The 20,553-nt window shown below is 42.6% G+C and overlaps 1 protein-coding gene across 3 annotated transcripts in view; it reads left to right on the top strand.

Annotated features, from left to right (window-relative positions):
- Nucleotides 1-20,553, top strand: part of LOC124616941 (probable E3 ubiquitin-protein ligase HERC4) — a 208,849-nt gene that overhangs the window by 20,591 nt on the left and 167,705 nt on the right. For all 3 annotated transcript variants that reach the window (XM_047145226.1, XM_047145225.1, XM_047145227.1), the window contains exons 5-7: nucleotides 3,166-3,279; nucleotides 16,679-16,840; nucleotides 17,600-17,751. In XM_047145226.1, the coding sequence (XP_047001182.1) occupies nucleotides 3,166-3,279; nucleotides 16,679-16,840; nucleotides 17,600-17,751 (428 nt within the window). The remainder of the gene's footprint in view (nucleotides 1-3,165; nucleotides 3,280-16,678; nucleotides 16,841-17,599; nucleotides 17,752-20,553) is intronic.

Below are 20,553 nucleotides of genomic sequence, written 5' to 3'. Positions count from 1 at the left end.
TCTCCCCCCCCGAGCTACTCTCCCCCCCACACACACCGTGAGTTACTCCCCCCCCCGAGCTACTCCCTCCCCGAGCTACTGTCCCCCCCCCCCCCACGACCTACTCCCCCCCCCCACGACCTACTCTCCCCCCGCGACCTACTCTCCCCCCGCGACCTACTCTCCCCCCGCGACCTACTCTCCCCCCACGACCTACTCTCCCCCACTCTCCCCCCTGCGACTTACTCCCCCCCCCCCCCCCCCCCGACTTACTCCCCCCCGACTTACTCCCCCCCCCGACTTACTCTCCCCCCCCGACTTGCTCTCCCCCCACGACCTACTCTCCCCCCACGACCTACTCTCACCCCACGACCTACTCCTCCCCCCCCCCGACCTACACCCCCCCCCCCCCCCCCCGACCTACTCCCCCCCCCCCCCCGACCTACTCCCCCTCCCCCGACCTACTCCCCCCCATGACCTACTCCCCCCCATGACCTACTCCCCCCCATGACCTACTCCCCCCCAAGACCTACTCTCCCCCCACGACCTACTCTCCCCCCACGACCTACTCTCCCCCCACGACCTACTCTCCCCCCACGACCTACTCTCCCCCCACGACCTACTCTCCTCCCACGACCTACTCTCCCCCCACGACCTACTCTCCTCCCACGACCTACTCTCCCCCCACGACCTACTCTCCCCCCACGACCTACTCTCCCCCCACGACCTACTCTCCCCCCACGACCTACTCTCCCCCCGACCAACACTCCCCCCACGACCTACTCTCCCCCCGACCAACACTCCCCCCCGACGTACTCTCCTCCTCCCCCCGACGTACTCTCCTCCTCCCCCCGACGTACTCTCCTCCCCCCCACGTACTCTCCTCCCCCCCTCGACGTACTCTCCACCCCCCCCCCCCCGACGTACTCTCCACCCCCCCGACGTACTCTCCTCCCACTCCCCCGACGTACTCTCCTCCCCCCGACGTACTCTCCTCCCCCCGACGTACTCTCCTCCCCCCGACGTACTCTCCCTCCTCCCCCCCGACGTACTCTCCCTCCTCGCCCCCGACGTACTCCCCCCCTCCCCGACCTCCTCTCCCCCCCTCCCCGACCTCCTCTCCCCCCCTCCCCGACCTCCTCTCCCCCCCTCCCCGACCTCCTCCTCCCACCCGACCTCCTCCTCCCACCCGACCTCCTCCTCCCACCCGACACACACTGTATATGTGTGGATGGATATGTGTGTGTGTGCGTGCGAGTGTATACCCGTCCTTTTTTACCCCTAAGGTAAGTCTTTCCGCTACCGAGATTGGAATGACTCCTTACCCTCTCCCTTAAAACTCACTTCCTTTCGTCTTTCCCTCTCCTTCCCTCTTTCCTGATGAGGCAACAGTTTGTTGCGAAAGCTTGAATTTTGTGTGTATGTTTGTGTTTGTTTGTGTGTCTGTCGGCCTGGCAGCACTTTCATTTGGTAAGTCACATCATCTTTGTTTTTAGATATATATATATATATATATATTATTTTTATTTATTTTTTTTTTTTTTAAATGAAGACAGCGTTTTAGTATTCCGCCATGAACGCTGCATGTCAGTTTGAATGTTAGATTAAAGTGGACATCTCCCGTGAAGTAAAACATTGAGATGGATTTGTTATTGGCAATGTATATACCTGAGTTGTGAGTTTTATTTTCTAAGTATTTACTTTCAATAAAATATTAATCTACCCAACTAAACAAGATGATTTAATCTGAATGACTGAGTGATCTTTTGGCTACACGAAATTACCACAAGGTGTCGTAATTTGGAAAAGTATTACTTACAAAAACTGAAAATTTATGTTACAGAGAGTGATCTTTGTGAACGGGAATATTTTGACTGAGAATTGTGGTTAAGGATTGTCATAATAGCCTAAATTATTACCATAATTATGAGAAAATGTTGTATAAACAATTGGACATTTCAAAAAATTAGACATATTGCTGTGATAATTGCACTCTTTACTGATCTGGTATAGAGTGTGAGACCTGTGGAAACCATAGCAATGGAAGAAATGTTGAATCTAGATTACAGTATTTTCATGAGATTTGACTTGTAGATTGCTCATTAATAATATTAGAAGAGCTAGCACCTCTGATCTCTAGAAGTTAGGGTCTGCCTAGAAGTTAGGGTCTGCAATATTAGAAAATTTCTCAGGAGAGACGGCCGGTGTTGTGTCCAGCAGTAGAAAGTGTAAATAATCTACCAAGTGTTAATGTTTTAGTATTTTCACTCAAAGATGTAATTGGTACAGAATGATGATGAGAGGTTACTTGACCTGATTGGTTACAACTAGTGTTGAATAATCCGATTAGCATAAATTGTATCTGGTCATTAAAGAATTATTGTGTGTCTATTATTAACATGACCAGTCCTAGTGCAGACACTTATTGTACACTGTGTGACTGAGAAACAGTCTGTGATACTTCCGTGTCCTTCGTATGAACTGGCAGGCCACAGAATGTAGGTGGTTGAGGTGCTTAAGGTAGATTTTTAATGATATTTTTAGACTGGCTGGAGTGTCAAGCAATGGCACCCATTGTTCCGTCTCATTTTGGCAGATCCAGTTCGAAGCTGTGAACCATCAGAGCTAACTGACAGCACAAAGATCAGTGGCTTCACGCCGTTGTTGGTGCTGCTTGATGAGGCTGAAATAGTTAAGCTGTATATTTGACTGCCTGTGGACTTCATTGTGCTAAAGTTTTAAACAGGGAATGATCTGATGGTGTCAACAGGTTGGATCTCTAAAATTAGGTGACATTGTAATCAGAGTCCTCACTCACTGAATTTTGCTGACAGATTACCACAGACTGCAATGCAAAATAACTAAAACACAAGTTCATTCTCCATACCTCTCAGTCCATTCATTCATCTTAAGTAAACATTAATAAAATCAATAACCCAAAGACATATTACATGATAGAAGTAGTTTTTATATATGTTTTTTGTAGTTAATTATAGTTGTGTTGATGAAACAAATGACAGATAAAATTAAATAGTTAGTAAATGCACCTGTTGAAGATGACCTCTTACCAGATATTCATCTGGATACTCATGTGAATATCCAGATTCACTGTGCAATGCCTGATAATAAATAGATTTTTCACTCATGGGTGGAGCAACTGATCTAAGTGTGTTTTATTTATTGCAGGTGTTGGCCTGGACTGTGTTTCACAGCCACTTCCAAAAATGATTAAAGCATTAGCAACATCACATGTTGTACAGATAACCTCTGGACACAATCACTGCCTAGCCTTGACAAACAGTAAGTACAGCAAAACTTCTCATCAGTAAATAACATGTTCCATAATGTTAGTAGTAATACATCAGTTGTTGCAAGAGATTGATATTGCAAAATGACATTACACTTGAGTTGAAACAGTTATTTGTTGCTGATGATTGCAGTTCTGTGCACTTTTCTTTGAAATACTGCAATCAGAATTTTTGAAAACAATGAATGAAACTGTTTCTTTTTTCTTATCTTTAAAATTTCATATTTGCACATGTAGTTGTATATGGATATTTTTTGAAATGAAATTTGAACATGTATCTGTAATAAATTATCACTATGCAATGGAGTGCGTGTTGAACTGAAATTCCAAGGCAGATTAAAACTGTAAGTCAGATTGGATGACAGTGTCCTTCTTCCAGGAATGCTAGTTCTACAATATATGCAGGAACACTCCATAAAATTTGTGAAGTAGGAGAAAGATACTGGAAGAAGTGAATTTATCAAGAACGGTTGTGTCACTCCTGGATAGCTCAGTCATAGAGCAGTTGCCTGTGAAAGGCAAAGATCCTGCTTTGTGTTCCACACTGGCATAAATTTTTAATCTGCTAGGAAGTTTCTGAAAATATAGTTTAAACTAAGTCAGAAAAAAGGTAAAGTAAGGCTATCTTCAGCCTGAAGGTTAGTTTGAATGTCACAGAGCTTTACTGGATGTGGTCTTATTGGAAGTGGTATGCCCTTGCCTTCTGCTGACCTTATAAATTGACTGACTCAGCCCATTTATCTCTCTCTTCTTCTTCTTCTTCTTTTTGTGTGTGTGTTTGGGGGGGGGGGGGGGGCAGAGGGGCTATAGTTTAATGTGGACTCTGAACCATAGTGCAAGTTCTCCACATTAACAAATCATTATTACACGATTACGTGTGCAGTGTCGTCGTGTTATTAAAGACAACAAGAAAGCCAGCCGGACTGCTTTCACAAGCACCTTCAACAGTTTTACTCCTTCTTCTGTTGTCTGGGGTAGCCTGCGCCGGCTATCTGGCACTAAGGTCCACTCACCAGTTTCTGGCTTGACAGTCACGAATGACGTCCTTGTGGCCCCTGAGGATGTCTCCAATGCCTTCGGCCGCTTTTTCGCAGAGGTTTCGAGCTCTGCTCATTACCACCTTGCCTTCCTCCCCCGAAAACAGGCAGAGGAGGCTAGGCCACCTAACTTCCGCTCCTCGCATCTTGAAAGTTATAATGCCCCATTCACCATGCGGGAACTCGAAAATGCACTTGCCCGGTCACAGTCCTCCGCTCCAGGGCCTGATTCTATTCATATTCAGATGCTGAAGAACCTTTCTCCTGCGGGTAAAGGTTTTCTTCTTCGTACTGATAATCGCATCTGGATTGAGGGACATGTTCCCACATGCTGGCACAAGTCTATTGTTGTACCGATTCCTAAGCCGGGGAAGGACAAGCACTTGCCTTCCAGTTATCAACCCATCTCGCTTACCAGCTGTGTCTGTAAGGTGATGGAGCGAATGGTTAACTCTCATTTGGTTTGGCTGCTCGAATCTCGACGCCTACTTACCAATGTACAATGTGGATTTCGTGGGCGCCGGTCTGCTGTTGACCATCTGGTTACCTTGTCGACCTTCATTATGAATAACTTCATGCGGAAGCGCCCGACTGCGGCTGTGTTCTTTGATTTGGAGAAGGCTTACGACACCTGTTGGAGGGTGGGCATTCTCCGCACCATGCATACATGAGGCCTTTGCGCTCGCCTCCCTCTTTTTATTCGTTTCTTTTTAAAGGATCGACAATGCAGGGTACGTGTGGGTTCTGTCCTGTCCGACACCTTTCGCCAGGAGAATGGGGTGCCACAGGGCTCAGTTGTGAGAGTCGCTCTCTTCGCCATAGCAATCAATCCAATAATGGATTGCCTCCCAGCTGATGTATCAGGCTCCTTTTTCGTGGACAATTTTACCATCTATTGCAGCGCGCAGCGTACATGTTTCCTGGAACGCTGTCTTCAGCGTTGTCTTGACCGTCTTTACTCCTGGAGTGTCGCCAATGGCTTCCGTTTTTCTGTCGAGAAGACGTTCTGTATTAACTTCTGGCGCTACAAAGAGTTTCTCCCACCGTCCTTACGACTCGGTCCCGTTGCTCTCCCATTCGTGGAGACAACAAAATTTTTAGGTCTTACATTTGACAGGAAACTTAGCTGGTCTCCACATGTCATATTTGCCTGCCCGTTGTACCCGTTCTCTAAATGTCCTCCGTGTTCTCAGTGGTATGTGTGGGGAGCGGATCGAACTGTCCTACTTAGTCTATATCGGTCGATCGTCCGCTCGAAGCTGGATTATGGGAACTTCGTATACTCCTCTGCATGGCCATACATCTTACACCGCCTCAAGTCCATACAACATCAGGGTTTACGTCTTGCGATCAGAGCGTTTTATACGAGTCCCGTTGAGAGTCTTCATGCTGAAGCCGGTGAATTGCCACTAACCTACCGGCGCGATATACTGCTTTGTCGTTATTCCTGTCGGCTACTGTCAATGCCCGACCACCCGTCTTGTCATTCCTTATTTGACGACTCTCTCGACCGTCAATATGGGTTGTATGTCTCTGCCCTGCTACCCCCTGGAGTTCGCTTTCGTCGCCTCCTTCAGCACATTGAGTTTGCACTTCCTGCAACCTTTCGAGTGGGCGAGAGCCAAATGCCACCTTGGCTCCTGGCTCAGGTACGCGTTCACCGTGACCTCAGCTCGCTCCCAAAGGAGGTTACCCCTGGTTTGGTATACCGCTCCCGTTTTGTCGAACTTCGTTCGAAGTTCATTAATATGACCTTCATTTATACAGATGGCTCTAAGACCAATGACGGTGTTGGGTATTCTTTTATTGTCGGGGCACACAGTTTCAAATACTGGCTCCATGGCCATTGTTTGGTCTACACAGCTGAGCTATTTGCCCTCTACCAGGCTGTTCTTTACATCTGCCGCCACCGACATTCTGCTTATGTCATCTGCTCCGATTCCCTGAGCGCCATCCAGAGCCTCAGTGATCCGTACCCGGTTCACCCTTTCGTGCACCGGATCGAACGCTCTCTTCAGCAGCTGATGGACGGTTCTGCGGTTAGTTTTATGTGGGTTCCTGGCCATGTCAGTATCCCTGTGAACGAAGCTGCAGATGCCGCGGCAAAGGCTGTGGTCCTCCAGCCTCGGACAGCTTCTTGTTGTGTCCCTTCATCAGATTGTAGCAGGGTCATTTGTCAGCGCATTTTGTCGCTGTGGCATGCTGATTGGGCTGCACTTACGGACAACAAGCTTCGGGCCTTGAAACCTCACCGAGCGAGGTGGCGCAGTGGTTAGCACACTGGACTCGCATTCGGGAGGCCAACGGTTCAATCCCGCGTCCGGCCGTCCTGATTTAGGTTTTCCGTGATTTCCCTAAATCGTCCAGGCAAATGCCGGGATGGTTCCTTTGAAAGGGCACGGCCGACATCCTTCCCCATCCTTCCCTAATCCGATGAGACCGATGACCTCGCAGTTTGGTCTCTTCCCCCAAACAACAACAACAACAACAACTTGAAACCTCTTCCCACGGCTTGGACGTCCTCTTCACACCCTTCTCGGCGGGAGGAGGTCGTTTTGGCCCGGTTACGAATTGGACACTGCCGGTTCAGCCATCACCATCTGCTGACGGCTGCGCCGGCGCCGTTCTGCCAATGTGGGCAATTGCTGATGGTCCGCCACATTTTAACGTCCTGTCCGAATTTTAATACACTGCGTGTTGATCTTGGCCTGCCATGTACCGTATTTACTCGAATGTAAGCCACACCTGAAAAATGAGACTCGATATAAAGGAAAAAAAAAATTCCCGAATCTAAGCCGCACTTGAAATTTGAGACTCGAAATTCAAGGGGGGAGAAAAGTTTTAGGCCGCACCTCCAAATCGAAACAAAGTTAGTCCATTGTAATATTAGACACAATTTAGGTCCAATGAATGATGATACAGCCACAGTAGTTCGGTTCGAGTCGTAAGCTTAGCAGTTAAGCTTTACCAGGTAGCCATTGCTATGCATCAGGCGCTCCGTCCGTATTCATGCGGGTACCCTTCCTTTTTCACATGCTTCGTCTGGTTTGAATCGATTGCTTATTTTACTTTGATCTGATAAGTCCCGTTTTCTTTGTTAGAGGTGTTTACGTCACTCTAAGCTGGAAATGCATTACTGTATTGTGTCATGCATTGTTTGTCGCATTCTGATAGTGCGTGTTTACGGCCTGTCGCCGCTCGCAGCATGGCTTGCTTTTGTGCGCGCTACCACCGCATTTAAAAAAAAAAAAAAAAAAATTGAGAGAGAGAGAGAGAGAGAGAGAGAGAGAGAGAGAGGAATCATATCATTAGCGAAACAATGGCAAGAGACTGCTATTTGTTGTTACTTACACTGCTGCTTTCTTTGATAATGATCAACAAGAACCAAATAATAGACTGCATATGGTAGAACGTGTTCTGAACGAGAGTTAGGCGAAAATTTTTCTCCGTTTAAAAATCTTTGTGGCCGCTTCTTTAGTACATCAAATTCTGCACAGAAATTAGTCATCTTAGATTTAAAAATCTAGTCAGTTGCCGTGCTTCATTTCTGACTGTATCACTATTAGGCATAAAAATAATACGAATATAAACATGACACGATACGTATATTCTTCCGCGTTTGCTGTTGTCTCACTCTAGTTTCGTACTTTATTAGGCAGACAGGATTTAAATGAGACAGTAGCAAACACGAAAGAATACATGGCAAGATGTTTATATTCGAATAATTCTTATGGTGAAGAGAATACTACATGTGATTCACATTTCATCAGGTTCCTATTAGCAACCATCTCTTCTCACAGGTAGGAAAATATTCAGAACGTAGAGTTGGCCATATTGACAAACATCCCAAACAGTCTTGCCAGTTGGATTTTCGTAGTACATTGAAATTCTGCTACATTCGAAGGTGAACAAAACGGAATTTGTATTTACTTCATTGGCTAATGTATGAAAATGCAGTTGTCGAAACTCAGGGCGGAGAAAAAGAGCTTGTCTTCCACCTTTTTTTAAAAAATTTATTTACTGACGCAGAGGTTTTGGCGCCAGTATTTATCTTTGTGCCTATGAAGCATCCCTGTGTAGCGCTACATATATTCGACGGCAGAAGTTAGTTGTGGCAGCACCTATCAACATTTCTCAGAATTTCTGCTTGCTTTGCACTCGATTCTAAGCCGCAGGCGGTTTTTTGGATTACAAAAACCGGAAAAAAGTGCGGCTTAGATTCGAGTAAATACGGTACTCTGGATGCCATTTTAGCGGATGACCCAGGAGCAGCTGCTCGCGTTCTTCGGTTTTTTTTTTTTTTTTTTCTCTGCCTGTCTATGTCTTTTATAGTATTGTCCCTTTTAGTTACTGTTTCAGGGTGTATATGACCCAGGACAACCTGGAGATCCGGGAAAAACCCGGAAATTTTTTAGAATTCCGGGAATGTTTCGTTGTTTTAGTTTTCAGTTAATTTTTTTTTTTTTATTTTGACTGATAAGAACCAATACTCCAACAAAGGATATTACTGTATCCCACGTCTGCAGGATAATACTGCAGCAACAAAACATTAACAAGAGGAAGAAAAAACGAAAATAAAACTTAAGTCGCAAAGGAAATCCGCCATATACAACAACAAAACATAGTGCTCATACAAGTGTCTGCCAACAGCAAAGTGTGCCAAACGATTTAGAAAGACTATGCAGTGATTCATAACGACAAGTTGCCCCCGATCAGCGTGGCGTGACAGCTGTTGACATTAGATTCGTTTGAGGAGTTGCGGGCGGGCTCTTGTGCATGCGCAGTTGAGTCGCGTATGGGTGGTACCTTCTCCCGCTTCTGGCTACGGATGTGTGGCTGGGCACCACTATTAAGTATTGCCCGGTTGGGAAATATCGTAGATCCGGGGCTGATGTACAGAGCAGTCTGAGTTGTGGTTGGGAGGTGGGTAGTCTTCACGTGACCTGTGTTTACGTTTCGTGATTTTGGTGTTTCCTCTTCATTTATTGCTCTCACATCAAATGAAAACAAAACGGATCTCTGTGGCCGGGAGCTATCAAATGAATTAAAAAACGTTTGCATAGTTACGGAAGGCTAAAATATGTTATTATTTTCATGTACTATTTCCACCTTTCTGACAGTCAAGCGTTTATCACCTTGCAGAACAATGAGTTATTTTTGTCGCTTTGCTAAAGATATTTGGCTTTTATTAATATTTTGCGCTGAGGCAGTCAGTTTATTTGAAATGGTTTAATTTCACACTGTTGGCTAGTTTCAGCTGTTCGCTGCATTTCAAGTGCACGTTTTCCATCTTCTATCTCGCATGGCGTTATGCCATAATAAAGAACCAAACATGAGATAATACAGTACTGGTACTCAAGAAAATTTACAACCGAATCTGGACATACGAAATTGCACTTTAAGCTCAATTATGCATTTTAGTATGGCTCACGAAATTCCGATGAGCTTCACGTGCCCTCTGATATATTGTTTCTTTTGTGACATAGAGCAAGAGCTTTTAATGTTTTACATGTACGAACATACGGGCTTCCTGTGTCATCGTAGCTGCGCAAGAGCGGTGGCACCTGTTACCAGGCGCTATCTGGCAACTGCTGAAATGAATCAGTTTCTAACAGGTCAGGGGAAAACATTGCAGATGGTGGTTTGAAAAGCGTTACTTTCAAAGTAAATTTCCTTTTAGACAAGATGAACTATATGCAAGAATGTACGACGAATTTCTTAAATCACAGAGCATTTGACTCTCAATTAAAAATCAACTCTTTGAGGACGACCATCTAGAAGAATTTGGAGCCCAGAAGATCAGACATTTACGTCGTTATTAAAAATTTTGCTGGCACATTTGCGTGATATATCTTGAAGTGTAACACGCGCAGAAAAGATAAACATTGTATGTGGAAGCTTAGCTTCTCTTGCAGCTTATTAATCTTAGAGATTACGATTATGTGTGAAACCTCTGTTTTTCTTGTAGCAGCACCATGTATATTGATTTAAACCATCAACTTTTATTATTTGTGTGTTCGCGTTACTTAAGAGTGATCCTGCTATTGGCTGCCTACGTCACGTGTCCTATGCTGTCGTCAGCTGGCGAGATCACATGACCTGAGCTATGACTGGCTTACAAAAGCGCGTCGCAATCTCGATTTCAATGCCTTGGAAAGTAACATGCGGTCTAAAGTGCCGGGAAATTCTACGTCAGCGTATAAAACCATAAACATTCAAAAGACTGATAAGTTTTACAGTGGCGAGGAAAAGTATACCCTCACATAACAAGGGGAAAAATGTATTTTCACGCGGGGGAAAGTGTTTTTTCAACCGAGAAATCCGGGAAAAATCCGGGAATTTTTTACCCGTATCTCATGCAGGTGGAAGAAATACTGGTAAAAAGAAAGTGTTGTCACTTACTGCTTTTTTTCACCTGTTTATTTTAGTTGTGAAATGAGATTTAATTTATTTGGCTAATATTGAGTTTCAACACTTGGCCACGCATATTCAGTGATCTGTCATTGAACTTAATTAGTGAAGAGTCGAGGCTTTTTTCCTAAACAAAAATGTTTGATGTTTTGGAAGAGATCAAGATCACGTCCCCTGTGAATCAAATTGACTTGCAGTCCCTCCTTAAAACCTCAGGCCTCTCACAAGGACTGACACCTCAATCCACAGAAATTCTCACCTCACCAAAACCATGCACCTACATCAAAGATACCAACCATTTCCTAGATCGTCTGAAATCTGTGCCTGTCCCACTCCCACCACACACCGTGCTTGTCACCATTAACACCACCTACATAAACATCCCCCACGTACATGGTCTGTCTGCTGCTGAACATTTTCTCATTCAGTGCCCACCTGATTCCAGATCTGTGACATCCTTCCTACTCACCTTAACCAAATTTATTCTTAACAAAAACTACTTCATCTTTGAGGGGCAGAGATACAAACAGATCAGGGGTACGACCATGGGAACCAGGATGGCTCCTTCCTTATGCCAACCTTTTTGTGGGTTGCTTTGAGGGGGCTTTCCTGGGATCTGTTGGTCTTCAGCCCCCTGGTTTGGTTTAGATACATTGATTACATCTTTACCACATGGGCTCATGGTGAGCCTGACCTGTTAAAATTCCTGGAATCTCTTAATACCTTCTCCCGATAAATTTCACATGATCCTATTCCAAATCCCATGCCACTTTACTTGATGTTGATCTTGTCCTCATCAAAGGCCAGCTACACACTTCTGTCCACATTAAACCTACCAACAAACAACAGTACATACATTTTGACAGTTGCCATCCTTTCCGTGTCAGATGATCCCTCCCATACAACCTTGGCATCTGAGGCAAATATATTTGTTTGGATGCAGACTCTTTACAGCAATAAACCACCATTCCCATCTCAGTCTTCACTGCATGTAATTATCCCACCAGCCTAGTTAAAAAGCAGATTTTCCGGGGCATCACATCTTATCCTGGTATTGCTGATCCCTCCACAAAAAGCTTTGGAGCACACCATTGGTGACTCAGTATTATCATGGTCTGGAATGTGTTAATCAACTACTTCAACAGAGCCATGACTTTCTAAAATCATGCTCTGAAGTGAGATCCATTCTGTCTGAAAATTTGCCCTCCACACCTAGAATAGCTTTCCGTAGCCCTCTCAATCTCTCCAATATTTTTGTCAGACCCAATGCTCCCTCTACACCCATTTCCCTACCCTATGGCTCCTACCCCTGTGACCGCCCCCACTGCAAGACGTGCTCTATGCACCCTCCTACCACCATATATAATAGCCCTGTAACTGACAAAACATATTGACAAAACACATACTATCAGTGGGAGAGCCACTTGCGAAACACCCTGTCATACACCAGCTATTATGTAAAAACTGCTTGCCCTTCTACATTGGCATGACTACCACCAAATTATCAATTAGGATGAAAGGGAATAGGCAGAGGGTGTATACTGGCATCTTGCACTATCCTGTTGCATAGCATGCTTTACAACATAACATTCATGACCTTGGCGCTTGTTTCACCACAAGCGCCATCTGGATTCTTCCCCCAGACACCAGTTTCTCAGAACTCCGCAGGTGGGAACTAGCACTTCAACGTGTCCTTGATTCTTGCCACCCACCTGGCCTTAATTTATGTTAATTTCTTCCATTTCAGCATTTCTTCACTGTAACTACTCTTTGCTTCACTCCGTTTTAGTTTTCTACATCTTTCATTATCTTTCCTGTCTGTTTTTCACCGCCCCCTCCCGTCTCTGTTATGTACAATGCATTTAGCTTTTCACTCTCATTAACTTGTGCGTGATGTTTAAGCAGTAATCTCTGTCTGCATACTACCTGTCTTCCACAATTAAGCTCTCAGGTTTTCAAATATCATCCAATGCTGTCCTCAACAATCAGTCTTTCCTTCTCATCCTGTACGGTAAGTCTCCCTGACCCACGGTTTTGGGTGAATTTCCTGAAAACTTGTCAATTACAACTGTCTTTTTTGTGTGTGTTTTGCCACCACTTGGAGAGTACATTTTTTATCTATCCAATTAAATAGTTAATGGAATAGAATACTCTAAATTCTTTGATGTTTTCCTGTTAAGAGCGTGATGTGGGAATCACATGTTACAGAACTCTGAAATGTCTATGCTTTGCAACACTTGCACCAAAGATATTAGATTTTGCAGACGAAAATGTCAACAAGTTTCCTATTTGCATTCTCTAATTCAGGGGTGGTCAAGGCATGTCAGATTGCAAGTGACCCCCTTGTGCAGGATGAGGGTTGGCCTGTCTTAACTTTGCTCGGCCCTTCTCAGGAGTATGTAATATGGCATGAGAGTGCTTCATTTTTCGATCAGCTTGACACTCTTCAGTTCAGCAGAATCGTGTCAGTGCTGTTTACCCTTCGCTATTTTTTTCTGGTTAGTTCACAGGTCCAGTGGCTTTTTGCACAAAAAGAGTGTCAGTCTAGTGATCTATCACCATAAGCCTTTAAAACTGAATAAGAATGACAGAATGGTTTGGCGGGAATTTTAAATATCTATTATTTAGTCACATAGTTGATGGGTACTGCAGATTTGCCAGTGAATGACATTACAATGCAATGCAGGAAGAATTGAAAGATTTAGTTGACAATGAGAGAGCAAAAGATTACAATGATCGACAGATGGCATTCATTGTTCGCTATACCAAGAAGCATTTTGTGTTAAATCTGCTGGCGAGGAGCCCATGAAGAAATTGGTGGTGCAAATAGTAAAATTTCTGAAACAGCATACATTATTCCACTGCCAGATGCAAAAGTTTCATACAGAATTGAATGAAAAGTTTGAAGACATTATATATTTAGTTATAACAAAGTATGTTAGTTAAGTCAAGGGGCATAATTGGAATGCTTTTTTGATTTAAAACATTCAATTGTTGAATTTATGAATTAAGAAGGATTGCAGGAACAAACATCAGAACATCCAAATGGATTGCAGATGTCACATTTTGAGTGAACGTGACTGCACACTGCCAACAGCAAGGTGAGAAGCAACTTATTTCTGATCTGACCGGGATGTATTTGTAAAGAAAATTGCATTGTAGGAGGGACAGTTCTGGCAGAAACAAAACAAAACAAAACAGTCCAGTCTCCCAAGCTCAGTGGTGTTAAAGGAAACATGAAGTTTGTTGAAGTCATTGTGACCTTGAAAGAATTACAAGGATACTTTTCTAAATGTTCTGACAACACTGCCAATCTGTTTTTGAGTCCATTTGCCATTTCAGTTGAAATCATCCCTGTGCTTGTACAGATGGAACTGATTGATCTGCAACTTAATTTCCATTTATAAGATAAGTCCTTTTATATGAAAACTGTTCGGAATGTTAAAATTATTTTCCTCAGATTTCCATGGCTCCATAATGACTTTGCAAATTTGATTAAATATTTTGATCAATATTTTTGTGTGTGAAAAGCTGTTTTTCAATTATGAAACTAAATAAGTCATAATTATGTGGCAATCAGAGTACAAAAATCTGTGAAATTATCTGCATCTCTCCATTTCCTAACCGTTCGTACCAATAAAGATTATATTGTGTCTTCTGCATAGAAAAATAAATAAATAAAAACTGAACATTTTGATAATTTAAACATTTTGTGGTTCTCAGCTCAGCAACTGTGTATGCAATTATATAAATAGAGGGAAACATTCCTTGTGGGAAAAATATATTTAAAAACAAAGATGATGTGACTTACCAAATGAAAGCGCTGGCAGGTCGATAGACACACAAACAAACACAAACATACACACAAAATTCAAGCTTTCGCAACAAACTGTTGCCTCATCAGGAAAGAGGGAAGGAGAGGGAAAGACGAAAGGATGTGGGTTTTAAGGGAGAGGGTAAGGAGTCATTCCAATCCCAGGAACGGAAAGACTTACCTTAGGGGGAAAAAAGGACGGGTATACACTCGCGCACACACACACATATCCATCCACACATATACAGACACAAGCAGACATTTGTAAAGGCAGTGTGTCTTGTGGTGTCAGTCCAGGCATTTTGAACAATGAGAAAGATACAATAAATACAGTCCCAATTTCACAGCCATGCTACTTACACATCACACACAGTATATTGTGATAAATAGTTCCCACTAACTTACGTTGAGTGTTTCAGTGGTTTACAAAGAAAACTTGCAGACATATACTGCCTCCTTGCTAAATACAAAAGTAGAAAAATGTCACCTCAGACACATAAGAAAAGCACAGAATATAAAAAAGCGGTTGTGGTCAAAATAATGGCACCGTTTCACTCAGAAATGACGCCTCTGCATTGATTGACTAAAGATGTAGACATACAATAGCTTCTGCATGCCAGTGGACAAACTACATGCAATTATCACATGATAACAGAGATGGCAGCACAAGCTGGAAATGGGAACACTGTGATTACCACTGAACTTACTGCGAAAACAAAAAATGGGAACAGTAGTTTCCATTACTCATAAAAGGATTAGAGAGTTTCTTTGCAGGTGACTTGGTGATTATTAATTTCATAATGTCAACGAAATCCCACAAGATTACTTGAATTTTCGCTTGGAGTAGATTTGTTTGGAATAAAATACATCAACTTTAATGTTTCAGTGCATAAAATTACTGTGTGAAAGCATTTATTAGTGTTAATATCATGAAAAGGATAGTTGCTACTCACCATATAGCAGAGATGCTGAGTCACAGATAGGCGCAACAAAAAGATTGTCAGAAAATGAGCTCTCGGCTAACAAGGCCTTAATCAGAGATAGAATGTACACACACACGAATGTAAGTTTAGTTGCATTAACAACATACAATGGTTTTTGCTTGATTATATCTTCTTTCATTGAGGAATTTTTTCACTTTATCATAAATTTATACTTTATTTTGTGAAAAGCAAGACTTTTTTATTTTTTATTGTATGTATGGCTCATTATAAAGTGCAACAATACATGGATCCAGCATGTTTGGAATAAGTTGTTCCAGCAACCACTATTCCTCTCATTAGTTTATTGTAACAGAGTAGTGAAGCCTTTATGTTTATATTATTTATGTAGCTTGCATGTGGCAATCTCTTTCTAGGTCTCTCCATTGTATATTTTCAATAATAATATAGTAGACACCTGAGTTCACACATGCAATGTCTGTGCCCATCAGTTAAAGACTACCAGCACTGCTTTTTGGAGGGTCTATGTTTACCCCACCCCCTAGCTGTGGACATCTTGTGCAGTTAGCACCAGTATTTGTTGTGGTGAAGATACTTCAAATAGTCAGGACTATGATGCACAGCTCTTGTTCTTCCATTGTGATTTTCCTTTACTCTTGTTTCGTTTTCCCCCTCCTCAACCAAACCTTGCCTCACACCAACATTGCTGCATCTCCTTAGTGTAGGCTGTGTGTGTTATTGACTGTAATCTCTCTCTCTCTCTCTCTCTCTCTCTGTGTGTGTGTGTGTGTGTGTGTGTGTGTGTGTGTGTGTGTGTCCTGTTGTTGTATTGTCACACTCAACACTCAATCTGTAGCTTCCATCATACACTATTTGTTCATTTACACTCTGTACCTATCACTTGTCCATCTGCTACTATTACACACCTAAGTCTGTGAATAGTGCAGAAAAACATTCATGTCACACACTCAAATGTAAAAATTACACAGTATTTTTTATAAGGAGCAGGAGACAAGTTCATATCAGGATGGAGGAGATAGGTATCAAAGACCAATATGTAATCACCGTGTTTTGCTTTTTAGGAAAGGAATATTTGCTAATGTCATTATTATGTGTTTGTTTAGAGTGTCACAGAAATATTTTGGTTTTACTTTCTATATTTCTGATTTATTTTTCCGCTATTACACAGATGGTGAACTCTATGCCTGGGGTTGTAATGAATACGGCCAGCTCGGTCTTGGATCAAGTGTTTCCAAAGAAACAAGACCTTGTTTGGTAAGATCATTAATGGGAATTCCTATTGCCATTATTGCATGTGGTGGAAATCACAGTTTTGCTGTTTCAAAGTCAGGTATGTTTGTGTAATATGCTGATTTCTGTGGAAAAAGGCTTTTCTTTACACTTAGTTTAAGTACTATTTCAGTGTGAAGAATTTTTTAAGTCTAGAGCCTGACAAAATTTTAGTGGTACTGTATGTCATTTTTATGTATTTCATCTCATAAGGGCTGTAACAGTCATTTGATACATGATACAAGGAGGAGACGTGCAAATGACTGGGGAAACTCACACTTAAGAAGCAAAGGCTTTGGAAAACATGAGTAATAATTATTCTTATGTACAAGACCTTATATAAAGACCTTCACCACCCTTCTTTCTGTTCTCCAGCTTTACTGTGATGGTGATGAAGGAATTTTAGAAAATTGTGAAAATTAGTGATTCATCTGCATTTTAAAGCCTTGTGCATTTTTAAGGACTGCTCCAGATATTTTTGTTTGGTTGGTAGATCACGCTTTAAGAGCAGTAGTCAGATTCTCAGGTTTCAGTTTAACTTATTGAGATTTAACACCTAGAGGTGTCCATTTTAATACATAAATTTATTCAGAGATAACTAATTGAATGCTGCTCATTATGGTTGGCAGATATATCTTCATCCAGCCAGCATTATCATGCACTGAGAAACAAAATTAATGGTTACTGAGCAGGACCTTAGTTAAGTGTTCAGCACAAGGAAAGGAACTTGTTTCATAATAGACTGTGTCCACTGTACATGAAAATGTTTTGGTGCTGTTATTGCTCTTTACTTATACTTTTCTGCACTGTCCTTTTCCAGGGGCTGTGTATGGGTGGGGAAAAAATGTTTTTGGTCAACTTGGTTTAAATGACGATATCAATAAATTGTATCCAACGCAGCTGAAAACATTGCGCTCTGCGAAAGTAAAGTATATAGCATGTGGAGAGGATTTCTCTGTCTTTTTAACAAAGGTAAGTTTTGAAAACTTCTGCTCAGTTGCTGAGAATAGTTTTCATAGCAACAGTTCAGATATTGGACAGCTTGATTACGTTGAGTGGCAAAAACTTTATAGCACTGATTGAGCTTTCCCACAGAATCCATGAGAGATTGAAATTGTTGTTGACTATAATTGCAATACATTATTTATAAATTAACAGTGTGTAATGTACGTGTAAGCACCACACTGAGAGAAAGTAAAGCTTCCAGAAATTGTTTGTTGGTCACATTGTCTTCTCATCTAAATTGAACAGGTGGATGTATAAAGCCGTCACCCTTTCGGAATCTTCTACATGAAGTGATGTGTAAAATGCAGTTAAACAGGAAGTTGCTGTATTCTTCAAAATACTTAGTCTGTACTGACAAACAGCAGTCAGTGTTTTGAGCTCTTTGAACAACTGTCCATTCATCTGTTCACTCGTCTCATCAAAAGGATAGTCTTTTGGGGTGTGGAACAAGTCATATCACATATCAAATGGTTGAAGCAGCAACTGCAGGCTACTTGTGTAAAGTTTACTAATGACCAGTTACTGTCACAAGAGGTACTTGTGAACTACTTTATTATTACATAAATCAGTAGAAACTTCTGGTAGAATGTAAATAATTTAAGGAGTTGAGGAAACAAATCACAAAATAGTAGAGTCACTAAGTTGTCAAAAGAAAACAAGCAGGATTGAACACATCTCCCCCCCCCCCCCTTTCTGAGTATCTGAATATTCATCAGCAAATGGATGGTTGGACAGCAGCTAATGAATGTATGTATGTATGTGAAACAACAAATAACACCAATAACTTTGTGTAACAGAGCTCACAGTTTTATTCATTGCTTCACATGAAAACTTTTTTAGCTTTCAGATGAATACATTCTATTACACATGCAGAAGGAGGTGGGGAGCAGGAGAGAGGATTGGAGAAGTCTGCCTGAAAGCTGGAAGGGAGGGGTGACATGTTCATGGGCACCAACAATCTCATTCTGACCACAGACAGTTGGAGTTCTGTACAGCCCTCAGTGACATGGAGGAGTTATTTGGAGGCAAGACAAGAACAGAGGAAGGAGACTACAGAGAAGAGGATGTGGGTGCAGGATGAGTTAAGTCAGGGTACTGGAGCAAGGGTGTAGGAGGGTATCGGGAAGGAGCTGGTAGAGGCCAGGAAGGTTACGGTGTTGAGGGGCGTGTCACAAGGATAATTCCAATCCACTTAACTCAGAGAAGATGGTGTTCATGGGAGGGGTGTGGGAGAATGATACATATGGTGTGGATTATGAAGTAGCTATCGAAATTGAGCATGTTGGGTTCAGTTGTGTGGTTACTTCAACTCTGTTCTAGGCCACAATTTGGCAGTGGAATTCATTTGTGTGGACTGCTGGTTAATGGTCATACCCACATAAAATGCTGTGCAGAAATTACAGCAGAGTTGGTTTTTGACATAACTGCTTTAATCTGATGGTGTGATTCGTGTTGAGACAGTATTATAAGCGTGCAATGGAATTAAAAAAAGAATTACTAAATTCATTAGGGCTTGGAACTGGATGTTTCTTTGCCAAATGAAAGAGAGCAGAAATGGACAAAACAGAATATCTCAGGGATAACACTGTTGGACTTCCAAAGGATTATGTTCATAGAGTACTACAAGAAATGAAGGCAGTGTAAAACAAGAGAAAATTGTTGCTGAAAGTGGAAAACTTACAAGATACATATTTAACAACAACTGCATCACAACTCATATCATCTGGATCCCCCCCTCCTCCACCATCTCCAGCTTTTCTCAACTGCACAGATGGGAGGTATCCGTATCTCCGCTCTCGAAATTATCCTGGCCTCACCCTATTGTAACCTACTATCCTCACTTTCTTCACCCAACAGTTTACAACCCCTCGCTCTGTCACCTCTTTTCGCATTCCCTCACCATCTTTGTGTACTGCCCTCTACCATTGTGCCCACCCATCCTTTCCCTTCCCTGCTTCTCTCTGTCTCTGATCCCCATTCCCACACCCCACCTCTCAGCGTTGCACCTGGCTGTCTCTAGTCCTTGCATGCCCTGTTAGGCATTATTGTTCCTTCTCCCACACCTGTACCCTGCTATTCCTCCCCCTTCCCTGCCCCACTCCAGATTGCTGTTCACATGACAGTTGCATTCTTGTTTGAGCTGCCAGAGACGGGCATCATGTGTGCTTGAGATGTGGGTGCTTGTGTGAATGTGTGTGTGTTGTTTCTTTGCTGAAGAAGGCTTTTGTCAAAAACTATAATGTATAATAGTCATTTCGTTGTGGCTGCCTGCTAATCAGTGGGTCAGCTTTACAATGCATAGCTATCTGTCCTTTTTCTAATATTGAAGATAAGTATTGAAACTTCCTGGCAGATTGAAATTGTTTACTTGACCAGCATTCAAACCAGGACCCTTGCATTTTGCGGGTAAAGATGTTACCAATTGAGCTATCCAGACATGGCTATGACCCGCCCTCAGAGCTTTGGTTTTTACTGCTTTTCCATGTTTCGTGGAAGCTCTCCTGCGTGCTTTGCTGGCTGAGCATTTAACAGTATCATTTCTTCCAGAGTACTTGTTCAGTAAGGTATGCTGGTGAGTTTATGCGAAGTTTGGGAAGCAGGAGATACTACGTCAGAAGTGAAGTCATGAGGGCGAGTAGTCAGTTGTACCTGGACAGCTCAATCAATAACAGAAATCTTCTTGATAGGTAAGATTTTGGATTCCAGTCCCATTGCAGCACACAGTTTTAATCTGCCAGAAAGTTGCAAACTAGTGCACACCCTGTTGTA

The sequence above is a fragment of the Schistocerca americana genome, chromosome 1 (assembly GCF_021461395.2).
Source record: "Schistocerca americana isolate TAMUIC-IGC-003095 chromosome 1, iqSchAmer2.1, whole genome shotgun sequence".
In the NCBI taxonomy this organism is placed as follows: domain Eukaryota; kingdom Metazoa; phylum Arthropoda; class Insecta; order Orthoptera; family Acrididae; genus Schistocerca; species Schistocerca americana.
Note: the sequence above shows the minus strand (reverse complement) of the source record. Positions and strands in the feature narration are given on the sequence as shown.